Source organism: Lagopus muta, chromosome 3, assembly GCF_023343835.1.
Source record: "Lagopus muta isolate bLagMut1 chromosome 3, bLagMut1 primary, whole genome shotgun sequence".
NCBI classification, from domain to species: Eukaryota; Metazoa; Chordata; class Aves; order Galliformes; family Phasianidae; genus Lagopus; species Lagopus muta.
Genome location: NC_064435.1, coordinates 11,988,839 through 12,014,910, shown reverse-complemented (window position 1 = coordinate 12,014,910; position 26,072 = coordinate 11,988,839). Strand labels below are relative to the sequence as shown.

At 41.7% G+C, this 26,072-nt stretch overlaps 1 protein-coding gene across 2 annotated transcripts; it reads right to left on the bottom strand.

The window, feature by feature from the left end:
* Positions 1-1,200: 1,200 nt before the first annotated feature.
* On the bottom strand, positions 1,201-23,334 carry ANXA13 (annexin A13). 2 transcript variants are annotated; one of them, XM_048939328.1, is made up of 12 exons: positions 23,270-23,308; positions 22,172-22,246; positions 12,169-12,247; positions 9,908-10,002; positions 8,172-8,342; positions 8,028-8,061; positions 7,862-7,941; positions 6,149-6,217; positions 5,922-6,023; positions 4,097-4,172; positions 2,634-2,746; positions 1,201-1,476 (listed from the first exon to the last, which is right to left on the bottom strand). In XM_048939328.1, the coding sequence occupies exons 1-12, from the start codon at positions 23,282-23,284 to the stop codon at positions 1,357-1,359; spliced, it is 1,029 nt and encodes a 342-aa protein (XP_048795285.1). In that variant the 5' UTR covers positions 23,285-23,308; the 3' UTR covers positions 1,201-1,356. The 2 variants fall into 2 exon arrangements, with proteins under 2 accessions (XP_048795285.1, XP_048795286.1); XM_048939329.1 differs by lacking the exon at positions 22,172-22,246 and having other exon boundaries at positions 23,270-23,334.
* Between the last annotated feature and the right edge of the window lie 2,738 nt (positions 23,335-26,072).

Genomic DNA, 26,072 nt, shown 5'->3' with positions numbered 1-26,072 from the left:
GAAAATTAAAGACATAAAGTCAAATCCAGAATCATATGGCTCATTTCAGATTCAGTATCTTCCTCTGATATTTTTACGTTGCTAGAAATGTAGTCAAAAGTGGATCAGACCTCTAAAATGCCGGGATATCCTGTTACACCTGTGAGGTACACAGATCCTAAAGCCTCCTGTCTTTCTCACTGTCCATTTATTTTGCCCACCACCTTTACAGACTGTAACTGGATGTCTGAATACTACCATTGTGACATACAGAGAGAAACAAATCCAAGTCTTCAGAAATACTATTTTCAATGGGAAATAGTTGACAAAATTCCTCAGAAGAAGTGAGTCTGAAAGATCCTTTCATAGTGTGCTGCACTCAGAAGCGGGAAGTTACCAAATGCAGAGAAAAGCTCATAAGCCCATCTTCTTGACCCAGACTATTTCTTCTTGTTTGTCAGACTCTCTCATGTTATTTTATATCTCTATCTTCTGTCCCAATTATAGAATTTCAGGATAATTCAGGATGGAAGGGACCTCAGGTGGTTTCTTGTCCAACCAAAAGCAAGGTTAGCCATGAGATCAAACCACATTGCTCAAGGGTTTTATCCAGGTGGGTCTCTGAAACCTCCAAGGATGGAGACTGTGAACTGCCCTGAGATCCATGTCTACCGCTGTAGGACAAGTATGTCCATGATGGATAGATCCACCTTATGAAATCTCATCTCTTCCACGGACGTTTTTCTGTGCCGTATCTCAGGTGATAGTGCTAATGTAGGCTGCAATTTCTTATCTCCCTTATGGGATAACTTAGGAGATGAATAGACTTGAGAGGGAAACTTACAGACAGGGAAATCATTCCAACCTCCCCTGCTGACAGGAGGACTTTACTCAGGGCCTCACTTAAATCATTAATTCACAGCCTATGTGTTGTTTAAAGTGCTGTAATAATGGGCTGAGAAGCAATTACCACCTATTTTCTCTGGGCAGGACTGCATGGCATGACATTGCACCCCTCACACTGGCGAAAAACACAGGGAAAGAACAAGGAAAATCTTAAGAACAGCAGTAAGTCTTAAGAAAGGCAGGAAGTCTACACAGAAGAAATGACAGAAAATAAAAATTCTTCCACATACGCAGACATAAAGAGGACAATTTAGACTTAGTTTTTTAACATGTCTTTATTGCTTAAGGACATTTGATGAGATAGCCATAACATAAACCTCACGTCCAGCTTTACTTGGCAGCATCTTTCCCAGCTGGAAAGAAAATAAATTGGATTTTTTTCTTTGTGCAAATGCCACATTTTTTGGATGCTGTTTTGGAAGCTGATCAAGAGGTGGCTGCTCAGCATGCCTCTTCATTCTTGATGGCCTTTTAGTGCAAAATAGCCAGAAGCAACTTTCTGAAGTCCCCAGAGGTATCGGATCGGACAGCTTCAGTTAATGACTTCTTGTACATTTCCTGGAACTTCCCCTTTATTGCTGGAAGGTCACTCTGAGAAGACACCAAGAGCCTCTTTAGAAGAGTGGGTCATGCTTTGTACCATGCGTCCTGCTCCTACCAGGACCCCTGAGGTCTGATTCAAGGTCCACTGCAGCCAGTGGAAGAAGAGGAGAAAGCAGGAGGCTCAAACATCTTGGAGGACCTTGGAGTTCTTATTAGGACTTGAGGTAAGCCCATGTGAGATGGTGTGGTGAGGGGACACTAGCTGTGAAAAGGGGAATGGGCATGCTGGGGTGGCAAGGGGCATCTCTACCTGGTGTTCAGTGGTGTGCTGTGTGGACACACTATGTGGTGGCAAGAAGGAAAAGGAGCATTTCTAGGGGTATGTATAAAAGATGGAGTATAACAGACAGTTTGGTTTTGTTCCACTCACAGAGACAATTTTCTGATTACTATAAGGGGGAGAATGAAATGCCTTGTCTCAAGCTTTCTGGTGAAAAGGAACCCACTGCACAGTTCTGATCTTTACTGGGGTCTTTAAGTGTTTTCTTGGTTGAACTGTATCTCAATGAAGAGACTACATTGGAGACTGATTTCTCACAGTTGATTATTGAGAAATATGCTCTCCATGCCCATGTGAACAATTCCTCTTCTGCATCAAGACTGAAACAGCCCCGAGGTTATAATCTCAACAGTTTATAAAGTAGGAAGAATTAAATACTATGTTCAGAATCTCAAATGTCTTTTTCAATTTTGTTCTTTTTAAAATTACAGTTATCTCCTTTGGCTCTTTATTTTTCTTTCCTCCTTCCCATCTGCTTTTCCTAGCTGGAATCAGAAAGAATTGGCAACATATATTTATAAGCAATTATTAATGTGAGAACTGCTGCTTTATAATTACTTAACTAGGAATTTACTTTTACACATCTTATTGGGCCAGGAACTCCCCACAGGCCTTTTTTATCCAGGTACAATTGACTCTACTATAGGCTTTCTGTATGCTTGCTTGTCCTTTCAAAACCAGAAATAGATGCCATACCAAAATTAGCATTGCCTCGGTACAAAAGCAGAGTGTGACCACTGATGTCATTGGGCTGTATGGGGTTGGCTCAGCACACGATCCACCAGATCTCACTCTGAACTCTCTAAATTTGTATTTCTCGCAGAACTGGTGGTACTACAGTATTGCAGATTGCAGGATAACCTACCTCAGCCCTGGTCACAAGGATGCGAATCAAGGTATCTTCATCAGTCCCAGCTCCTTTCATTGACTTGTGCAGAAGTGTTGCAAAGTAACCCGGACAGTCTTTGGCACAGCTGACTGAAGAACAGTAAGAGACTTCATTACACTTGCATATTTACACTTTGTATTACATCTTCAATCAGAAGGAAATAAGTAAGGAAGAAATACAGAAAACTCTCTAGAGTTATGATCATGTAGACATATGAGCTGGGAGAATTTTTATTTTATAACTAGTTCCCTATCCACATACAAGGAGCAAGTTTGGAATCTGAATGGAGTCATACATTTCTCCAGAGGAAAAGTTTATTACACAGTGAAATGGTAAACATTGACTCCACAGCTATTCCACAGTGAAAGTGAAATGAATGCGGATGAGCATTTGCCCATCTGGAGGTCTCCTTGATGATACATTTAGTATGTCCAGGCCTGGGACACCCAACTCAAGAAAAATATGGAGCTATTGGTGTGGGTCCAGAGGAGGCTATGAAGAAGATGAAAGAGCTGGAGCACCTTTCTTATGAAGAATGGTAGAGAGAGATGGACTTGTTTAGCTTGGAGAAGAGAAGGCTCTTGGGAGACCTCACCGCAGACTTCTAGTATGGAGGGAGCTCATGAACAGGAGGCAGACCAACATTTACACGGTCTGATAGAGACAGGCCAACAGGAGATGGCTTTAAACTAAAAGAGTTGAGATTTAAGTTAGATCTTAGTAAGAAATTTTGTACTCAGAGGGTGGTGATGGCCTGGCACAGGCTGCCCACAGAAGCTATGGGTACCTGGAGGTGTTCAAGGCCAGGTTGGATGGGGCCCTGGGCAGCCTGAGCTGGTGGGGGAAGCCCTTCCCACCACAGGGAGTTGGGAGGGGATGTTCTTTAAAATCCTTTAAAACACAAGCCATTCTTTGATTTTATGACTCTATGACATATTCTTACAGTACTTGCTCACCTGCAGCTTAGAGGGGCAAGGTTTGGGAGCACCAAGATCCACACAGATAAAATCAATACCAGTAAGCTAACTAGATCCAGGGTACAGGTGTAAATACTGGTCACAGTCATCCCCAGTGCTAAATGGCCAATATGGACCCTGTACGTTTTTGCAGTAGTGTTGTAGCACACTGCTGATGATGTCCAGGCTGGAAGTTATTCACAACCATGGCCTCAGGGGCAGTTTAGAGAGGAAATAACCCAGCCTTGAGGAGGAGCTGTATCTGGAAAAATTTATTTTTAGTATCAGGGGCTCCACATCACTACTGAAACCTGTTTCTCCTTTTCCTAGCAGATATGTCAGTTTCAGTTTAGGGTTACCTCAATAACTGTCACCAAACTGTACAAAGAACCCCCAAGAACCAGTGTCAGAGGGCAAGAACTAGAAAAGAAAGGTCTCCATGCTTTTTTTTTTTGTTGTTGTTGTTTTGTTTTGTTTTGTTACCGAGAGTAAGATAAGCTTTCTCCAGATCTCCTGATGTTTCACTTTTAATGGATTCTTCTATGTCTTTTCCATACACCTATAAGGACAACAAATGTAGCTGTAACAGTTGCTCTTTGCACACATCATCGCACTGCCACAAAACCTGCCTTATGTTTAGGATCCAATGGCAAAAGACCAATTCAGATTCTTTTAGCTCTTTACAAGGGAGTAAATCAAGGACAAGTGAAGTCTTTCTCTGGTTTAAGTGCTCACAGATCCACTGGCACCAAGAAAACAAGGCGTACAAGGCCTGTTAGGACACAGCAGCTAGGAGATGGATAACATCAATCAAGCAGTTGTACTCATATCAGAAGGCTTCTAGAACAAAGAAGCTTCAGCTTCTTCTTGAGTGACCTCGAGTCTAGGAAAAAGTCTCTGAGTTCCCTCTAATGCTTTTATCAAGGCTCTGGACAGTTTCCACACAAAGAAGATAAATTTTGGAGCTCTACCAGCTCTATGAAGTTTTGTTACTTATTGTCTTTGGCTTCCCAGGGAAAGTTTACAAGCACTTCAGTTGTTCCCAAGTTTTTGTATTATTCTGTAGAAAAAGGGAAAAAGAGACTGCCACTTCAAAACATTGTTCATTTTGATCTTTGTAAATGTTGTGAACCTCAAAGCCTTTTACTTTGCTGTTTTACTATCTGGCTGGCTCTGTGTATCTCCAATGGACTTTAGTGCCGTTCCAGCAGAACACAGATACAAGGCAGCAGTGGGTACCTTGTGAGGTTCTACAAATCCAATTTCATATTGATCTGTCTCTAGTTATCTTTCCAAAAGTGAAGAAGGACTTATGTTTGCACGGCTCTAATCTGGGCCCCCTTTCTCAAATACAGCCAGACAGGATGCGGTAGATTCGTTTGGGCAACCTTCTTGGTTTTTGGAATCAAAAAGTGAAGGTAGCTTGGAACCCCCAGGGTATGGGCAACTCCAAGGGAGTATCAATTAGTGACTGTTCTTGTCCTCCTGCCAGCACCAAACCAAAAGCTGGATTAAGCTTCAAACATTTTTCCAACTAAGGGCTCCTTATTATGCTGACATTGAAAGAAGACTGTGACTGAAGGTTTTCCATCTTCAATGCTTAGGGTCACAGTTTTCTGATGAACTCAGAGTCATCTTAGGGAAGTTCAGATTTCTGAGCCAGAGGCTGGAGAGGAGCCTTCTCCAAAGAAAAAATATCACTGCTGAGCTTCCACTCAGCTGCTGGGAGAAGAACTTTGCATCTTCCATTGCTTGAACTTTCACAAGTCAAATAAACAGCCAAGATTTTGCTGCTTACTTTGTCTTTTGCTTGGGGGTAGAGGAGAGCACAGCAGTCCCTGCACCTGCTGTCTGCTCAGAAGAGGAGATGTGCTTCTGCCTTAACAGAAGAGCTATGGATGAGTGCTTGGAGAGGATGGGAATAGGCACCCCCAGACACTCCAAGGTCTCATGAGTAAGCCAGGGACAGGCCCAGCATGCATTCACCCAGCTGTGTGCCACCTCACTACCCCAGAACAGTCAGCCCTCCTTCTGCAGGAAGGGCACACACATCATCATGCAGTTGTGGGACATCACAACTTTTGTTTGGTGGGATGCTGGTGGGTTATGAAAGGGAACATGCTTTGCTTAACTGGCAGACGGTACAGCTTTTTCCCTCCGTAAGATCAGCATCTGGTCATACAGAAATAATTTCCAAATTCCTTTTAAAATGGCAAATAAAGGACCACCTTCTCTACATTTTGCTGCAGGGTCTGCAAGCTACACATTACATTCTGCACAACTCACATCACAGAAGGGAATAACTCACCTTTTCGTAGGCCTGAAAAGTTGCTCTCAGCTGACTGTAGCTTCTCTTTGCTAAGACAACATTGAAAGCCAGCTCCTCTGTTCCCCAGCGGCCTTCTCCTGCCTTAGATATTGCATGTTAATTTTTGATGCATTTATTTACTGCCACATGCTCAGTGAACTTTGTCATCATCTCACTGCTGAGCAGCACAACATAATTGTTTTTTTTCTTTCTGTAGTTTCACTTACTTTATATAGATCTGAGGCATCCTGCTCAGCAAGCTCTATGTTGACCTGTTGGTTCTCATCTCGGGTTGCCTATGGAAAAGGACATTACAGTGGAAAAAGAGACTCAAGTGCTGGTTAGTTTGTAGTGAAGGGAAAAGTGGTCATTTAGTGGCCTCCGCAAACATTTTGGTTTAGTTTTGCTGCCACCTGCTGACATCTGCTTAGTAATGGGCCACCGTGCAGCACCGGATAGAACTGTCCAAGTTCAGCACAGACTTGAGGTGAAGCTTGCACATCAATCTGCTGTGTACTCCCTGAGAGCTGTGAAATGTTCCTCAGTAAATGGATATAATGCATGCTCTGAGCATTCGCTAGCACTGTTTTTTTTTCCTGATTGAAATTACAAACAAATTATCTATTAAAAAATATATGGATAATACACATTTGCATCTCCTGAAAATACAGACCAAGAGGTTGAAGCAGTGCTTTCCAGACTGGTGTACTTAGCAGTGGGACTGTTAGGGCTTTGAAATGTGTCAAATCATTTTCATGGGCTGTCTGGTCAGACTGTTGCATTCCTACTTGTGATCCTACTCTATTTAGCTATACTATGCCCTTACAGAAATGTTATTCATTTTTTATTTCACGTAGCTGGTTTAAAATAAAGCATGTTGTAATGCAAAATACACTTTCTTTTTGTGAAGCTAACGTAACAGCAATCTCTTTCTTACTTCTTCTGTATCTACATGTATTGTAAATTCTTCAGTTGAGATTGAAATCAGATGCCACAGGTTTTAGAATTTAGTGTAATGTAGTCATAATCTTTCATAGGTACCATTCTATCCTGGGGGTTTTCAAAAAATGTTTAGATATGTCATTGAGGGGGCATGGTTTAGTGCATCAGGAACGGTGTTGCCAGCAGGAACAGGCAGTGATTGTCCCCTGTCCTCAGCTCTGGTGAGGCCGCACCTCAAGTTCTGTATCCAGTTTTGGGCCCCTCACTGCAAGAAAGACATTGAGGCCCTGGAGCTGGTTCAGAGAAGGGCACAAAGCTGGTGAGAGGTCTGGAGCACAGGGCTTGTGAGGAGTAGCTGAAGGAACTGGGAATGTTCAGCCTGGAGAAGAGGAGGCTCAGGGCAGACCTTATTGCTCTCTGTAACTACCTGAAGGGAGGTTGTAGTGAGCTGGGGGTCAGCCTCTTCTGTTGTGTAACTGGTGATAGGACTAGAGGGAATGGCTTCAAGCTGCACCAGGGGAGATTTAGGCTGGACGTTGGGAAATAGTACTTCTCTGAAAGAGTGGTTGGGCACTGCAATGGGCTGCCCAGGGAGGTGGTGGAGTCACCAACCCTGGAGGTGTTCAAGGAACATTTGGATGTTGTGTTGAGGGACGTGGTTTAGTGAGAGCTATTGGTGATAGGTGGATGGTTGGACTGGGTGATCCTGTGGGTTTTTTCTAACCTTGGTGATTCTGTGATTCTGTGAAATTATCAGAATTTTTAAAATTGCTTCTGAATTTGCATAATCCCTATTGTTACTTTAAAAAGCTAGAAACTTAGAAAGTTCTTGTCCTGAAGAATGCCTTTAAGAATGTCTTTTACTTGTGATAATTACTTTGTTATTAAATTACTTATTACAGTAATCTTATTCTAAATAGCAGCTAATACTTATTACGATAAAGAAAAGAAAATCTCTCTTCCAGGTCGGTGCATAGTAGCAAAGTTCACAGCCTCACCTCCAACACAGTGACCAATATCTTCCTCAGAGAACCACTTGTGTCACCTTTCACATCAGACTCCAGATCTTTATCAAAGACTGTGCAGGAAAAAAAGCAAATCTGTCAGGGTTCACTCAGTGATGAAGGCCTCAAATGAAGGTATATGAAATGCAACACTACTTACGTCGCTTGTATGCCTCCTTTATGTCTGTGATTTCCTAGGGAAATAAGAACATAAATCAACCAGCAAACAAGCAGACAAAGCAAGTCAGCTGCTGCACTGCTACCTAAGATACATCACATGCAAAATCTACCAGAATGTCCCAACCTTATTGTTTTGTGTGCAGAGGATCTCAATCAGCAGCGACTCATCAGTCCCGGCGCCCTTCATGGCCTTATGAAGCTCCCGGGCGTTATACTCGCAGGGAAGGTCCAGCAGAGCCAGCACAGCCTTTTCAAAATTGCCACTCAGGTCTCCCTTCAGGACCTTTTCCAAATCCTGCGAAGGCAGTTGGAAGGGTTAGTGCAAAAGTCCAAGTGGAATTAAAGAATTTTGTGATTTCAAAGCTTTTTCTGTACCAAAAAGGGACAAAAATATGAAGAAAAAAAAAAAAAAAAAGGGATGCGGGGATCTTTTTGCATATTAAATTCTCCCCAAAATACTGAATGATCTTTTTCTCCTGTCTTCAACAATCAGCTGCTCACAGTCCAGTTTGGACTCTTCCTTGTTTAAATACATGTACACTACCATTTAAAAAACCTTACCAGAAGAATTTGCTCCAAAACACAGTGCAGAAACCTGCTTTGAAAGAGGTGCAACAGAACGGATCAAACTTCTCCCAGATTCTCTTCCACTTCTGGTTATAACTGACTTACTAGAAAAAGCAACGTGTTTCTATAAAGTGCTTTTCCACCAAAGGAAAAAAAAAAAAAAAAAGAAAAAAGAAAGAAAAAGAAAAAAAAACCATAAAGATCCTTTCTGATTTTTTTAATTCAAAAATTAATAAGACCCTGGAGAAGAGCTGCTTAGTGTTTATGTGTCAGCTGAGCACTCATGTTGAGAATAACATCTACCAATGATTTATTTCAAGCTCTTTCTTCATCTAACATTTCCTGAAGTCCAGGAAGTATTTGACAGCTTCAGAACAACAGTGAAGAAGGCCAGTTCTACATCTACTGTTCTGAACTGTACTCTTGCCCAACCACAGATGAGCTCCATCCCTTGAGCAAACAGCTGCCACCAGTCCCAGGGCGCTGGCATATCGCACTTCCTCTAGCAGTGTGCAGCTCTGCTCTTCCAAAGATCCAGGGTAGGAAGGGTTATGATGTGCCCACGTCACCAGGATGACCCCTGGACTTTGCCCATTTCCAATATCTGCTTTTATTAATCCTCATTAAAGAATGAACTCAGTGGTGTGTATGCACTCAAAGTCATGCTTGCTGTCTGGTCTCCAAGGGCTGCTTCGAGCACCTTTGGAGATTTCTCATTTTTTCAATGTGTGGTCTGACTCATCATGAGCATAAATCAATATTAAATCTATTTGACTCACAAAAATATAATGATGTAAGACCAAAAAGTTCCTCTGATTTTGTACCTGGTCTGAGAGGGATTTAAATCTGAAGTTTCCCTTTTACTTTAATTGCATTTGTCTTGCAACTAATTGCAATTGCCTTGGTTTCAGGTTTCTTTTTTCTTTTCTAAATGCTCTGAACATGAGCACAAGCTGAGATACAGAGTCATTGAATTATCAAGGTTGGAAAGACCACTGAAAGATCACAGAATTATACAATTGGGTTGGAATGGACCTTGAGGATCATGAAGCTCCAACCCCATTGCAGCAGGCGGGGCCGCCAACGTCCACATTACATATACTACACATACTAGACCAGGCTGCCCCAGGCCCCATCCAACCTGGCTTGGAACACCTCCAGGGACAGGGGCATCCATAACCTCTCTGGGAAGCCTGTTCCAGCAGGCTTTAGTATTTCAGAAGCAGAGGTATATGAACTCCTTTATCAGCATGCATACTGTTCAAAAGAGAGAGGCCATTTATTCTGAAATACCTTGCCATAGAGAGCTTTGTACTTCTGTTTAATTTGTTGTCTCTCCTCTGATGTTCGACTTGACAAGACTTCAATAATTTTTTTTTCATCAGTTCCTGAAAAAGAAGGTTGAACATAGACAGGTTTTAATCAAGAATCCAATGCAGAGGAAAGAAAAGAGTACTGAGTGCTTTCCTCTCTAAAGAGAAACAAATCAATATACATACATCTACTCGGGCACACTTTGGGATTTGTAGCATCTGAGATTCTTCTGAGAATATATCAGTAGTCAGCTACAATGTTCAGGACATAAAAGATCACCTTCTTATGCTGCTTATATATTATCAGAGGACCTGAATCTTCTGTTTCTGATCAAGGTTCTGACACGCCAATGCCGATGGACTGATGTCCATGTTTAGAGTGGCACTTGCTGTTGGAGCAGTCCCTGCCCCTATTTTCCACCCCTGCAATGCTTTTCAGCTGTGGCAACAGCATGGGGCAAGTGGCTGGGGAGGTGAGGATGTGTTCAAATCAGTCTTGTTTACTCACTGCCTTAATGGTGGTCAGTGCAAAACAGGTTGTCGTCTGTGCTAGATGATGGAGTCAGAAAGAGGAGAGGGAATTAGTCTTCATGGTCTGAATTTCTCTGCTGATGCTGTTTTGTTTGGCAAAAATAAGTGGGAGAATGCAGCCGCTGGGAAGTCCCAATGATGGGCACTGCAGGGGCTGTTTCTCTGGAAAGCCCACAGGGGAACTGACCACACAACGTCCTGCCATGGGAAAGTCCTGAGGAAGATTTGACCTGTAACTTATGCAACAGATAGATGCTTACTGAAGGCAATGACCTTGTTCTTGCACTTTTTTTTCCCTAAGCCAATATAAACAGATGTTTGCTCTAAACAAGGCAGCTGGAAGGCATCAGTCGATGTTTGTTGCTAATGGGACAGGACTACAGCAGTGCTATTTGGGTGCCTGAGTGACACAACAGAGCAGCTACTGCATTAGCTTGTGTTCTGGTGCACTTCCATCTGTGGGGCCAATGACTTGCCTCAGGCATTTACTCAAGACAGGTATTGAATGTCTGGCTGGAGACGTCTCTGGCCCTGACTGAGATGGGCATTGCCACAATGTCCATAGCATATAAAGGGTTTAAATGGCAGATGATATGCATCAAGCCTCAGGCCAGTGCTGCTGATGCAAGTGTGTCATGCTGCTGGATGCTTTCTCATGGTCTTCTTTTCTATTTGTTGCTTTCATCTACTGGGCTTTGTTTTGTGCCTCATTGCAGGCTCTCAGGAGCAGAGACCAGCAAGTGTTTCAGAGAAACTACCAGTATGGATGATAAAACTAAAAATGTTATTGGCATTCAGCAGGAGCTGATGTATTTTCATCCTTGAAGATCACCAGTGGGTACATCCAGGCCAAGTTCAGGGCATCTTGTCCAGCTCTTCATGCTTGGAACCAAGATGATAGTCAAGGTCCAATTTTGGAGGAACAGCATCTCTATTTGACAATGTGGAGTTAAACACTTAGTGGAGAGTCCTCTGGGACTGTCTTGACAGGGGTAACTTGACAGGACAAGAAGATTTCCTAAAATTCAAGTACTTTACTATTCAATCCTGAGTGTCAGTGCTATACCAGGAAGAAAGGTTTAAATGTTTACTGGGCAAAAGCCTGGTGTGTAGAATAACTTAACATCTTCATCTGCTGCTCAGCTGTCCTTCCTCTGCTGGACATTGGCACCTCCATGGTTCTGAGGATCCCATGGACACAGTGCATTCCTCATTCACACTGGTGCACAGTCAACCATCTTAAAACTGCCAGAGGAGATGGTGGGAGCCAATACATTTGGTTAAAAATCACTGAAGCAGGCTGACTGCTGACCATATTCCTTTCAGCTGGAGTAGGCTCTACTATATGGAGGTGGCCATGTTTTTGGCTGGTCCCTGGGAAAGGATATACTGCCATGCCCTTAGCCTGGCCTTACTGGCTGGACTCCATGAATTCATATCAGCACGACAGCTTTGTGGTCCTGTCACATCAGCAAATAGCAAGTTTAGCCTGATCCTCTGGAGTCAAGCAGTTAACAAAACCAGTCTTTGAGGAACAAACTGGCTGCCTTTCCCAATTAACTTAACTCCATGTGTGTGCATGCTCTTTGAGTCAGTGACAGAAAGCATAAAGATTAACTGAAAATGGCTTAAACATTGTTCTTGAATATGGATATGCTCTTTATAATCTTGCAAATTGCCCTTTGCACAAAAAACAAAGAGCTTTCTTACCTGCTCCTTTGCAGGCACTGTGTAATTTCTTGGCATCTCGGTCTGCATCAAACCCATGATGACGGCGTTTGTCTGTTGACTGAGAAAACAGAGACACAATGGACACAAGGGAAATGACTTTGCATTATTCCTTTTGAATCACAGAAGTCTGGGCCGGGTTCTTGCCTGATCTTTAGTCTTCTAAACTGTGAAGTTCAGATTGGGCTTTGCTGAAACACTGTCTATCACAAGGTCTCCTGGAATTGGAGCAAAAATAGCTGTTTCCACGTGGCATGTGATGCTGATGCTACGTAACTTTGCTCTGACAGTTCAGGCTTGTTCAAATAATCTGAATGTAATAACTTTATATTGGACAACTTCATGTCAGATCAAACACTGTTTGTTTGTACCACATTAAGAACAGGCCAATATAAATGACTTACCAGATGCGTGCAGAACCCTGTGTGTATTTAACTGCTAGAAGCTGACAGTCTCTATAGATTGAATAAAAATGGGTCCTGCATGTCTTTCTTGAATGGATGTCCTTACACAAAGTAAATAAAGATATATAATGTCATAAAGATGGTGGTTGTATGTGTATGTGTTTGTGTGTGTGTACTGAACATATGGTTACTTTGAGCCAGATCTATCAGGATCAAAGTCCACTACTACAGCAGCGGTTTAAAGCCTGACACATAAATGTAAACAGAAAATCACTAATTTGTACTAATTTGACAGGGTATGAACCAAAGGGGCTGCAGTTCTGGTAGTCCCCTGTTCTGCTATTTCTCAGACAAGGGCAGAAGTATCTGGGAGCAGGCCAGCAACATATTCAGCCCCTGTAGCATCATGAATCAGATAATTTAAATGCCTAAGAGCTTAAATAATACTGGAAAATAGCTCCTAGGCTCCTAAATCAATTTGAACTATATGCACACCATCTGCTCTGAAGGTCTAAGTGTGCACTATAAGTGCTTTGGTATTTCCATTCAAATAGCAGCAGGTTGATTTGGCCATTTGTTTTGCAGGGCTGCCAGGCACTGCTGTTACTGAAGAGTGATGGCACCCAAAGGCAAAGCACTCTGCTCTCCATTAGGGACAGTTAAGGGTGAGGACATCCCAGGACATGGCATTCTGCTCCTAAGCCCTTCCAAAAATGCCACTCAGCAGAAAAGCTACATGGCTATGTTGTCTCCTTGCCCTAGAGGAGAGCACAGGGCACAGATTACACCTGAAAAATGTCACAGACAAGGTCACTCTGTTGGGGTGAGGACAATTTACTATATGGACTTTGAACACGCTCTGCATTACCAGTTCTGATGAAAGAGATACATCTCTGCATTAAGTCACCCTCTATCAAGAGACAAAGGGCCTTATCTCAAGGATAACCTCTAAATACAGTCCCTGTGTTACTTTCCCTTTGTAATAGACTAAACACCATTTAAGCACCTTGGCTTTTCTAATGCAGTCAATGGGTAGGATTTCTCACTCAAATTATCTTAACTGAAAGTTATTATTTCAACAGCAATTATTAAGGTACAGGATCAACACAAAAGGTTCTCAGACTTATGGCACTGCAGTCTCACAAGGTAACACCTTCACCAGCCTGTTGTTGTCGCTTGTGAATGTGCACCCTGCACTGTGCTCTCAGTGGTTGCCAAAGCACATACACATTTTCCCAAACCTTTCCAGTGAGGAGCAGAATAAAGATATCCCACAAAAAACAGAAATCCATTCTGGACATACAGTCCATCAGTTGAGTGTGCCTTGCAGAGAGGTGTCCTCCCTCCCTAACACCAAGCTGATAACGCAAAGCATTTCAGCACTTCAGTCCATACTTTGACATAGGCTTGTTAGAGTTGTCAGAGTTCCTCCTATGCTTGGTAATGCACTGATAATTTCTTCCATTCATATCATGCACTTTGGAGCAATCCCAATGGGCACTGCAAGCTGGTTTGTTACTGTATGCCTCGATGGCTTTTCTGCTGTAGTGAGACTATAGCTAGTCCCTAGCCCCTGTATGTCACTTGTTGATGTAGCTGTTGGGTGTGTATAGCACAGACAGTAGGAGAACGGTAGCACCATCAACTGAAATAACATTGTGGGTTTATGAGAATTCATAAAGGCATAAAGTATTTATTTGCAAGAGTGAAGTATGGTGATGAGAAGGAAGGCCAGTTTCTCAACTACGTTCAGGATATGTTTGTTTTAAGGCACTACAAGAATGAGCTTGTTGTTGAAGCCACGTCTTCAAATAAACCACTGTCAAATGTTAACTGATGACTCTGATGATATCACCTGTGTAGTACTGTGAGTAACACTAGCATTAAGGCTTTGTAGATTGGAAAGCTGATACTTTGGGTAGGAAACTGTCAAGGGCAATTCCTGAGTAACTCAGAACACCTTGGATAAATCTTGCTGTCTGCTGGGTCTCACCCAGTGGCATGGCCCACCCAGGCAGAGTGAGAGTAGCTCCAGACCTGGGCTTCCTCCTGCCCTGCAGAACTATGGGTGCATTCTCCTGAAGAGTTAAATGGCAAAATAAACTGATGCTTCATGCAATTTGTGACACTGTATGCATTTTTCTTTGAAAAATACATGCACAGTCACTTTAATATATGTCTTGTTTTAGAATTTAAGCTCTCAGATTAGATTTGATTGGCAATGTCTTGCAAGTGTTGGTGCTGCAACTATTCTAAAACAACTAATTCTAACAAGTAAAGCATACCAAGTTGTTTTTCCTGCTGTAAATAACATTTTACTTCAAGGAGATCATAGAAATACAGAATGGCCAGGGTTGAAAAGGACCACAATGGCCATCTAGTTTCAACCCCCCTGCTGTGTGCAGGGTCACCAACCATCAGACCAGGTTGCCCAGAGGCACATCCAGCCTGGCCTTGAATGCCTCCAGGGATGGGGCATCCACAGCCTCCTTGGGCAACCTGTTCCAGTGCATCACCACCCTGTGTGTGAAGAACTTCCTCCTAATATCTAACCTAAACCTCCCCTGTCTCAGTTTAAAACCATTCCCCCTTGTCCTATCACTATTCACCCTCGTAAACAGCCGTTCCCCCTCCTGTTTATACGCTCCCTTCAAGTACTGGAAGGCCACAATGAGGTCTCCCTGCAGCCTTCTCTTCCCTAAGCTAAACAAGCCCAGTTCCCTCAACCTTTCCTCATAGGAGAGGTGCTCCAGCCCTCTGATCATCTTAGTGGCCCACCTCCAGTCTCGCTCTAAGAACTCCACGTCCTTCCTGCACTGGGGGCCCCAGGCCTGGTTGCAGTACTGCAGATGGTGCCTCACAAGAGCTGAGTAGAGGGGACAAGTTTATAGCTGAAGATGGTCCACAATGCTTAGAGAAGCATATGGAGACTTTTTTTGATGTCAGCATGTGGAGGAATCCTTATGGTACACATAAATAGTACAATTGGAGAGATGTTGTAGTATACTGTGTAGATTTCTGAAGACAACAGCTAATAGCTTTCTAGAGGTAAAGACAATACATATATATAAACTGCTAAGTTGTCAGAAGACAAGAACAGAAGGAATGCTGTCATGAGCATGCACACAGGTAGCTTCCTGTAGTGCAAAAGAGAGACAAAGTACTCTAACTGAAAACAGCTGATAATATATCTGAGCAACCACCCCCAACCACTTAAGCAGATGCACAACCATGCTTGGGAGCAGAGGTTTATGGAAGAGTAATGTCAAAACAATACAAAGGGTGGCTGCAAGGGATGCTGCTGACCACGCTCTTCTCCCGCAGCTCCAACATTGATCAATGCAAAGTTGGGTACGGATAAATGCAGACACAGACCCCAAAGGCAAATCACTAGGAAGAGCCAGCAGGAATGCAGCTGCTGCTCAGTGTAATTGAGATACAGATGGAATTGCTGCGGGTAGAGCTCTAACATGGGCTGGATCAACTCAGAGATGTCGAGATATTTTCCAGCTCCATTGAAGTGAATTATTCAGCAGATGTCTTATTTCAAGATTGTCTTTGGTTGCTGTACTCCATTGCTCTTTGGCTTAACAAAAATAAAAATTAAAACTAAAATGAGAGGCTGCAAAAAGGTCAGACTGACCTAGCCAGGATCTTTGCAGCATTGACTACTGCACATGAACGTGGTCTGGAATAAAATCTAGGGCAGTATTCAGTTGTTGGTGTCTGGTGCCATTAGAGATACCTCGGGGTAAGCTCAATGCCAGCTGGAAATGCGCAGGCTGCTGTGTGACCTGCACCTGCAACTTGTTACAGATGGGTCTGAGGGCATCTGCAGTAGTTACTGGAAATTGGTACAGAATCAAGCCCCAGTTAATTTACTGGCTTTGTTATTCTTCCCATGTATTTAATTACAATTATAAAAATGCATTGGAAAGAACCAAGATTTAAACAAGAATTACACAAACCAGTTCCACATGGAACTATACAAGCTTCCCTTGCCATCCAAGTCTTGCTTCCCACAAATTACCATCTGGTTTCAGACTGGTTTGAAAACTGGTGCTTGCAATTTCTGGATCAGCACAGGAACATCATGAGGATTCTCTGATGTCTGCCACGGGTTGAGGTCACACATCAGTCTTTTACTAAAGGAATTTCTAATACAGTTTCTCTCCTCTTTTAATTTTCATGAAACAAAACAGGCACGAAATAGCTTTGAGATTAAAACCTTGCTGGTAAATTTAGCTAAAAAAATTCCAATAGGTACAAATGTTTTTAGCTAGGTGTCCTGGTTCTGGCTGGAATAGAGTTGATTTTATTCCCAGCAGTCTGGATAGAGCCATGGTATGAATTTGCAACCAGCATAGTGCTGGTAACACTGATACATTAGCTGAGCAGTACTAGCATACACTCAAGGACTCTTCTGCTTCTCATGCAGCCCTCCCGGTGAGGAGGCTGGGATGGAACACAGCCAGCACAGCTGACTCCAACCATATTTCACACCATCTGACATGACCAGCAATAAATGTGGGGAGAATCTGTCAGGGGTTGCCTTCTGAGGAGTGGCTGTGCACAGGTCAGCTGGTGGTGAATTGCCTTTTGTATCACTTGTTTCTTGTTCTGTTTGTTCCCAACCCCCTCTTTTTATTTTTAAACCTAAACCCATGAAAATTCTAACTTTTGTCTTTCTCATTCTCTCCTCCCTTCTTGTGGAGGGTGAGCAGGTGGGGCTGAGCCAGGGCCAATCCCAGCACTGAGGAATGCACACAGATTCAGAAACTGCAGTATCCTGCACCCCTGCTCCTTTAGGAAGCCAGGCCCCTAATGGGAATTACAGGATTAATTAATTACAAACAGCTAAGCCCTAACAATGCTAAACCCAACACAAATTGGAAACTGTGGTACTTGTTGATTTCTCAGTTCTCACAACACACAATCCCTGATCTACCAGCTCCACTGGCTTTGCAGACTCCCATCTCCAATCAAATAGCAGCTCTCCTCCAGCTCTGCACTGTGAGATATCTCAGAGAGGAATAGCTTGATGCACTAGGTAAGTTAGCTGGCACCTCAAGGTCTCTTCCAATCTCATGCTCCGTTAATTTGTTTTCATCTTTTCTGTGTCTACCAAGATGCGTCCCAAACCATTTAGTCACCTTGTTAGCATGGTGAGCAACAGGGCTGGGGTGTTTATTAGTTAAATTATATCTAATATCTTATGACCATGGATGTCGCTTTTAGCAAATCACCACTTACGTGATAAATGTTTTATCAGCACACATATACTTAAGATGAATTATTCATCTTGACACAAGCTTTTAATAAGCTGTAACGCAATTGGAATCTGAGATTAACTAGATTAACACACTGAGGGAAAAAATGATGTTTTGTCTTAGATCTTATGGTTGTGGTCCTCCACTATACCCCCATTACCAGCAACGCCTCCTGTGAATCTGAAAGGGCAGTTTTAGAGACAAATGGCCCAATTCTCATCATTCATTTCCAACCCTTTCCTTGTGTTATGAGTAAAACACAAGAATAAATATGGGAGTAGGCTGTGGTGCTTGGTTCTGATCTACTTAAAAAGAGAGACTGAAAACATGGTGCCATGTTTCTGATCAGAAATATTTTTTCAACATAGCATAGTGCTACCTCATGCTGCATGGAACTGGATGAATTTCTGAATCACAGCAGAAGCAACGAGTGTAATAGGAATGGTCACAGCTTCTGCTCAGAAAGCTCCAGACTGTTGTTCAGAAAGGGCAGAAATCCCATGTCACCTCAGTGCATAGGTACTTCTGTTAGAAAAACCTGCAAATACTAGGACCACTCAATATGGTGGGGAAAAAAAAAAACAACCACAAACAAACAAAGATGAGTTAATAGGAGTCAAGATTGTGCCTTATCTAACTGGGAAACGCTGTTCATGGGTGAAGATATTTAGTCATTACTGCATGGTTGTTTCCCCATCTCTTACTATCCTATCAGTGTAAGATGGTCTTCTGCAAGGTCTTCAGTAAAATTCAAATAATTGGGCTCCATTACTCAGGTAGGAACCCATGCAAACAGCAACAGTTTTAACACGAAAGTCAGATTGGATGGGAGCTAGTATTTAAAAACAAATACAAGTCAACAGCTGTGGCATGCTGGCAACAGGGCAGTATCAACAAGCACTGGGGTTTGTGCTGTGGTAATAAATAGGTAGGGCTGATAACATCTGTAATAATAGGAAAGGCTCCTGCTGGCACAGGACTGCTGCTCTGGGACCCCATTTTGGCTATTTCTGTGTGGCAGTATTGGCCAGAGGGATCTATCTGCTTTTAGAGAATGTAAAGAGATCAAGCACAGGGAAGGACAGGCTTAGACAAACTGGATACATGGCAACTTCAGAACTATGTGTGTCCTTCTGCCCACCACCTTTCTTCCTGTGCTGTTCCACAGTGCACACCTGTCATTTTTGTTTATTTGAGCAGTTTTCTCTGCCAACCACAATATATAACTGGAAAATTGCCATCTGCCTTCCTTACTGCTTAGAGAAAAACACCTTTGCCATTTGCCACCTGCCAGGCAGGCTGTCCCTCTCCAAAATCTTTATGACTGTTTTAGGTTTAACAGCTATATGACAGTGACATGCACCCAACCTAACTTTCTGCTGAAGTTTGCTGCTATCAGCAACCAAACAGTTCCAATATGAAGTGTAAGCTGGACAACATAATACATGTAAATCATGTAGACAGGGCTTCCTTACTCAACAGCCTTTGTAATGATTCAGTTACTCCCTTTCAAATCAACTTTATTTTCTACATCTGAGACTAGAGATGCAGTGATAACCAGATCATAATAGAATTAGTTGCATCTGCTTTTTCCTGCTATAAACAATTGGCAATGGGGATGCTAACTGGACAGCTAATTAAATGGCAAAGTAAAACTATTCCCCTCCAACAATGTTTCTCCTGTTTCTAAGTAATTTTTAATGCATCACCTCAAAAATGCTTATGGCTATTTTTTTAATCAACTTAATATAATCATCCTCATGACCATGACAAATGAATCCATAATTAAAAGAAAACTGTTTTGGTGAGTTTCTCTTATAGCTAAATTTTGCACCTCTGGTTTTAATGTGCCCAAACCCACTTGGGTCTATCTGGTGGAACTCCTTAAAGCAGATTACTTTTAATATCAGGGATATTAAAATAGAGAGAATGTGAAAGTCACAAAACTGCAGCTTTTCTTCTTAGAGACTTCAATTTATCTGCTTCAGTGCATAAATTTGTATGTAAGATGTGTCAGAGCGTGAATTGGTCTCCACATTACTTTCTTTGAAGACTTACCTTCAAAACAGAAACCACAAAAGTGGCTAACAAATGGCTTTAATTGCCTAGAGGAAATCTGGTATTCCAAGTGTAGGATAATTTTCCAGTGTGCTAAGGATAGAGTTGTCTGCTTTTATATCACTGACCATAATGCCTCGCTGGAAAACACTTTGTATGCTGGGCCATTATACAGCTAATGATAACTAAAATGACTGGAACTGCCAAATTCTGCCTGTTTTTCAGCTGAGATCCCAAACCTCTGACTTGCATACTCCTAGATATAGCTGAAGTGTTCTTATGTCTCATGTAAAATTTTTCACTCTTCTCATTACCTCAGTTGAAACTTGTGATGAGTTCTCATCATTGAGAGACCTGAAGTTAACTATTTGGCATGACTGCTGCATCACTTAAGTGCATATTTAAGTACTGGTATACTTAAGCATACCAACACAGGGCTGCAATACATGGATGTAATATTTGGGAATGTCACACTGACCCATATGCACAGTCAAAATCTGAAATTTTTGAAGAAAAGAACTGGAGGGAGGTAGCATCCCAAAAGGGAAACCCCAGGACTGCATGCATCTGGCTTTGGCCCTCTGCAAGATGCATTATCTGAACACAATCTACATATTCATAGATACATACAAAGAAAATTAATATGCAGACATTGCACGTTGAGTGTCTGACAAACCAACTGCATCTACCAGACTTGGAGGCTTGTCTATCTGCCTTCCACTTCGCAGGGTGGAAGAAGTCTCAGGGTGCTCTCCAGTTGGCCATGGTTCTCCAACACTGTTGTACGAAGGTATTTCTGTCTTCTGCTGACTGTGGGCTTATAGCCAGAGAATGAACAAGACTCTACTGACATTGAATGCCAGTCTGCCAGGGGAAGCAACAAATAGCTTTTGTTGAGCTTTGCAATGAGATGATAAAACTACACTGCAGTTAGTAATGCTTGTACTAATGAGGTACTTCCATCCTTATAAGTGACACAAAGGCCCTTGTGATGTTTGTGAGCTTGTTCCCAAAGGATCCATCAGGTGGAGGTGCTCTCAAGGTTATACTTACATTTTTACCTTCAAGTTCTCAAACCATCTGGCCCACCTCCTTATGTTAATAGTGTCCTGCCTGGCAGGAGGTTTGGGCTGCTTTACAATGGGAAGATGAAACTCAAGGGACTTTCAGAGAATTGCAAAAAATGGCTTAAATTAGTAACAAAGCATTAGTCCATCCCCCAGATTAGTTTGAGAACAACAGAATAATGCATACAGGGCCTTGGATTATTTAGTGAGAGAAATATAAAAAAACAGTTAAACAATTAACAAATGTTGAAATCGATCAAAGTTTTCAAGCCATCATAACATGAAAACAATTGCTGCTATTCCCCAAATGCTCCCCAAAGCACTTTGCTTACAGCAGAACAGCCACTCAAATTTTCACATGGATTGATTCCCCTTGCAGTGATCTTGAAGAAGAGCAGAAGTACAGATAAGCTCAAAGATTCAAGAATGCAAATGGAGAAAATAAAAGTAAATGACTTTGAATCTCTGGGATGAGCAGTCAAGAACTTTGGTTGATTGTAGGAAGAGTCTGGATGGAGCTTAGTGAAAAGCATGTGGAAGCGTGCAGATTTGGAGCTCTAACGTTGCGTCAGGTGCAGCTCAATCAGAAGCTCATATTCTAAAAGAAAGCTACTTCTTAGAACTGGTTGGATTTTTTTGATTGAAAGTATATTTTCCAGTAATGTGTGTTACTTTTGTTCAAATTAGCATGCTTAGGAAGATACTAATTTTGATGAAAGCTTCATTTTAAATATCATACATTCTGATATAGCTGAAAAGTCCAATTTTAACTTCCAAGCAATGACATCTTTGCTTTCCTACAGATGTTGCTCCGTTGAACAATGCTTAGTTTTCAGTAAAAATTTCATTTGACAGTAATATTTTCCTTTTTTTAAGTTCTAAGCTATAAATCCATCCCATTGGTACAAAATACCTCAGCTGACAGCGATGATTCAATTACTACTTCTCCTTCCAAAATTTGGGTTAGCCAAAGAAATTTCACTTTTTGAATTTCAAGGGGACAAAATTTTGGAATGATGCAGTATTCAACAGAATGAAACAATCCAGCTTTACTAGTGCTGATCTTGATCACAGAAGAGGAGCTGCCTTTGTGCACTGCAGTACCTCCCAAAGCCACCATAAACCCCTGCAATGTGTGCTGTAACACCACAGTGCCCCTTTCATCCTTCGTGAAAAGAGTGCTTACTGGCTCATCTGTTGACAAACTTGTTGTCCCTATGGTTGGTTCCCGTTTATCCTCTGGGATGTTGTAAGACTTGCTCTGGAGGTTTAAAAAACACAATATATAAGACACTCATGAACCTATGATTGCAAAATATGAGCTGAAAACCTCTATTAAGAACTGAATGTTTTCAGGCTGTGCCAGAAGTGGTTCTTTGATATAGCTGCAGGTACTTCTCCAAGACAACCTGAAATTTCATGGGGACAAATGATGAGGAGGGAAGAAACAGAATGTCTTCTATTGATACATACTGTTAAATTGCAGATTTAGGGCAATCAAAGAGATTGACACACAGCTGAATGAATTGTAGTTCATCCATGAGATTTTAAGTGAAGCTGAAACCCCCCCAATTTCATCAGTACAAGCTACTTCATTTTCAAAAGGTCTCATCATTCACTGCTTGTCCCCAAACACACAGCTATCACTCAGGCTATTTTGAGGTTAAATGTCATTATTAGATATTTACTATTAAGCACCAAAACATTGGCCAAAATTGTCTCAGCCTCATATGATATGATTCAGTGTAGTAACCTGGATTTTCATCAGACCTGTCTGCAAGCATCATGCTTTGAGATTACTCCTGTCTCTACTGTTCAGTGATAAAACTGGCTGAATTTGGCCTCTGGAATGGAAAGCTTTTCACAGACCTTTAGGGAATTGTTTAGTGTTTAGAAGGTTCCAACACAAATTTGTTAATCTAACTCAATTTAGATGTCTCATGACATTCAATGCATCGCTTCTTTTTCTCAGGGTGCTTGCTTCCCTTTTTAACTATGCCATTAACAGTGCTAAAGCAAGCAGAAGCTGTGTGTTACTGCAAACATTTTATAATTCACATATTGCGAAGAAGTGGATGCTACCAGCTACATACATACAATTTTTCTGCCCACACTTTAAATAAACTTTGAATTTAAATCTTCATTTGCAGCTGTATTAATGCAATTTAAAGTGAAAGGGGACAAAAAAACAAAAACAAAAAACAACTAAACAAACAAACAAACAAACAAAAAACACAGGAAATTCTTGTCCAAATTAAACTGTCCAAATTAAAAAAGTACTTACATGTGAACTACCCATTTTTGCTTAGCCTGAGTGTGGAAGACACAATTCTTCTTCTCTTCAATAACACAAGCATTGAAATGAAATAGCCAACTCTTCATAGAGCTGCTATGTTCTACCCAGCCCTGGGTTAATCAATAACTTTGGACTTATTTAAATTCTAGTCATTTCAAGGTGGGGTGTATTCATCATTACACGGTAGCTTTATTATCCCTACAATCTAATAGCACATCCTGTTAGATCATGGAGTTGGCTGGTTTTGCCAGAGAAAATAAGGATTTCATAATATGAACCCTAAGGTTATACATACAACCTTTTATCTAATTGTTATTACAGTAATTTAAAACACTTAACTACAGTAATGCCTAACATAAAGTTTCCAATCATCTTAGAAGGAAGGATGCTGTTTCAGAAAGTTAATATTTGATTGTATGGGACTGTGTTGTATTTATTACGTCACTGAAGATTCACAGCTCCCACAGAATACATCAAACAGAATCTCACAGCACTAGGTTTATGTAGCAAGGTTTTGGCAGTGGGGAGAAGGGGCTGTGGGGATGGCCTCCGGAGAAGAGACTAAGGATTGTCCTTGTAGGCAGTGCCAGTTCCAATTTGCCCTGGCCAAAGCTGAGCCAGTCCATGAAGCTGACGGCATCTGTGTGGCATGTATTTAAGGAAGTATAAAAAAACACAGCAGCAGCTGTGTGAGAGAAAACTGTGAGAGAAACAGCCCTGCAGCCAAAAGGTCAGTGCAGACAGAGGGCAGGAGGTGTTCCGGGTTTGGAGAAGTCCCCTGGTGCCCAGAAGAGCCCCATGATGGGGCAGGCTGTCCCCCTGCAGCCCATGGGCACATCTCCACATGCAGCCATGGAGGAGCCCGCAGTGAGGCAGTGGATGTGACCGGAAGGAGGCTGCCTGTGGGGCCTGTGCTGGAGCAGTGCAGTCCTGAGGGACAGACCTGTGGTATGGACCCACGCTGCAGCAGAGCATGAGGAGCTGCAGCCCATGGGAAAGTTCACTCATCACACTGCCTTAGAGACCAGGAAGGACAGCCAGAGAGAAAACTAAGAGAAGAAAACAAGCACACGTGAATTTGGGAAAAGAGTCTGATTGATTAGCTAGACAGCAAGCAGAAGGAAATCACTGGGTTACAAAAATGCAGTAATAATTCTAGCTTTGAGAATATTCAACATCTATTTAACATGTCTATTTATTCTGAAGACACCAGTGTGTGTTTGGCAGGCAGTTCCTGCAGAGACCTTGGTAAGTTTCAAACACTTAAAAATGAATGATCAGGTTTGATTGTGGTGTTCTAACACAAGATGTAAAAATCAAATGTGAGAATGAGTTTTCTCCAGAATTCAGTGCCTTGTGGTGGTCATCCTGTCTTAGACATCTTTAATACTATTATTGAACTAGGAACCATCCACTTCTTCCATGATTATTTAGGGAATAAAGATGATCCAACAGACATTAAAGGAAATTGAAGTTGGAGAAAAAACAACCGTAGGGTTTCTCTGGAATCTGCTAGGTTGGTGGGCACCCATAGATTCCAATACAAGCTGATAATCCTAATGCTCTTATTGACTGTGAGAGAAATATAGCATCCCAGCAGGTAAAATAGAGGGCAGCTCATTAAGGATTTAAACCTAACAGTAGATTGAGTAATACATACTATGCCATGCTGTGCATGCGCATGGTCTATCTGAATACATAAATCAGGGCATCAGTAATGAAATGTGGAACTAACTTACTGCAAGGAATCACAGAATTCACAAGGGTTGGAAGGGACTTCAAGAGATCACTGAGTCCAACCCCCCTGCTAAAGCAGGTTGCTAAAGCAACCTACAATAGGTTGCACAGGTAGGCACCCAGACAAGAAAAAGCATAGACAGAAAAAGCAAAAAAGATCTGTAATAAGGAAAATAAGCAGATAACATTTGAAAAAACAGTGAACTGAGAAGGTAAATCTCAAGATTTACTGTGTATGACTACTGTGTAAAACTAAAAGAGACTAAATTAAAAGAAGTATAGTAGGAAAACATATGTGTACCAGTAATGCTGTGACAGGTACTTTTAACCAAATTAAACTTCAAAAAACACTAAGCCATAACTGAGGCTTCATGCAGATGCAGAGAACAAGAAGACAGGAATCAATTTAGAAAGCAAACTGATAGAATGAATTATGAACAGTTAGATACATCAAAGGCAAAAAGATGGTCTAAACAAACCTAAGAAATAGGAGTCAAATAAAGGTAAGTGTAGATTACACAACATGGAAGAAGAAACAAAAGGATGATGCACTCCAGGCTTAAGTGTTAGATTTCTGCTTGTTCTCACAAAGGAAGACTGTACCTACCAAATGTTTCTTCCTAATTTTCTTGGTTTTGCTTCCCTTTTGCCAGTGCTATCATTGAAAAGTCTGAGTTAGCTGATAGGAATATAATGGAAACTACCACACTATCAAATATGTTCTTTTTTATTTTTTTATTGCATACATTAATGTTATACTGACTACCAGAAGTTTTAGCTTGTGAATTTTTGTACCTGATTTAATAAAATAGTTACTATGTCCTGGTGCCACTAACAAGAGAATTCACTTCAGAACCATCCATGAAAAAATCATCCTGCCCTTTTGTGGGGTGCGTCCAATTACCGATATCAAAAACAAACAGACAGTACCAGCCAAAGTCCTGCACCACCTGGTTTATGTAGCAGTGAGCAAGAAAAAGTGGCTTTGTGTTAGTATCTCTTCATAGTTCATTTATAAACCAGCGTTGGGTGTGACAGAGAGTGAAACCTGAGA

Coding starts and splice junctions, on each gene's coding strand:
- ANXA13 (XM_048939328.1), bottom strand. Junction 8,062..8,171: donor TCTGCACACAAAACAATAAG/GTTGGGACATTC, acceptor TTATTTCCCTAG/GAAATCACAGACATAAAGGA. Junction 6,218..7,861: donor TATTGGTCACTGTGTTGGAG/GTGAGGCTGTGA, acceptor CCTTTTCCATAG/GCAACCCGAGATGAGAACCA.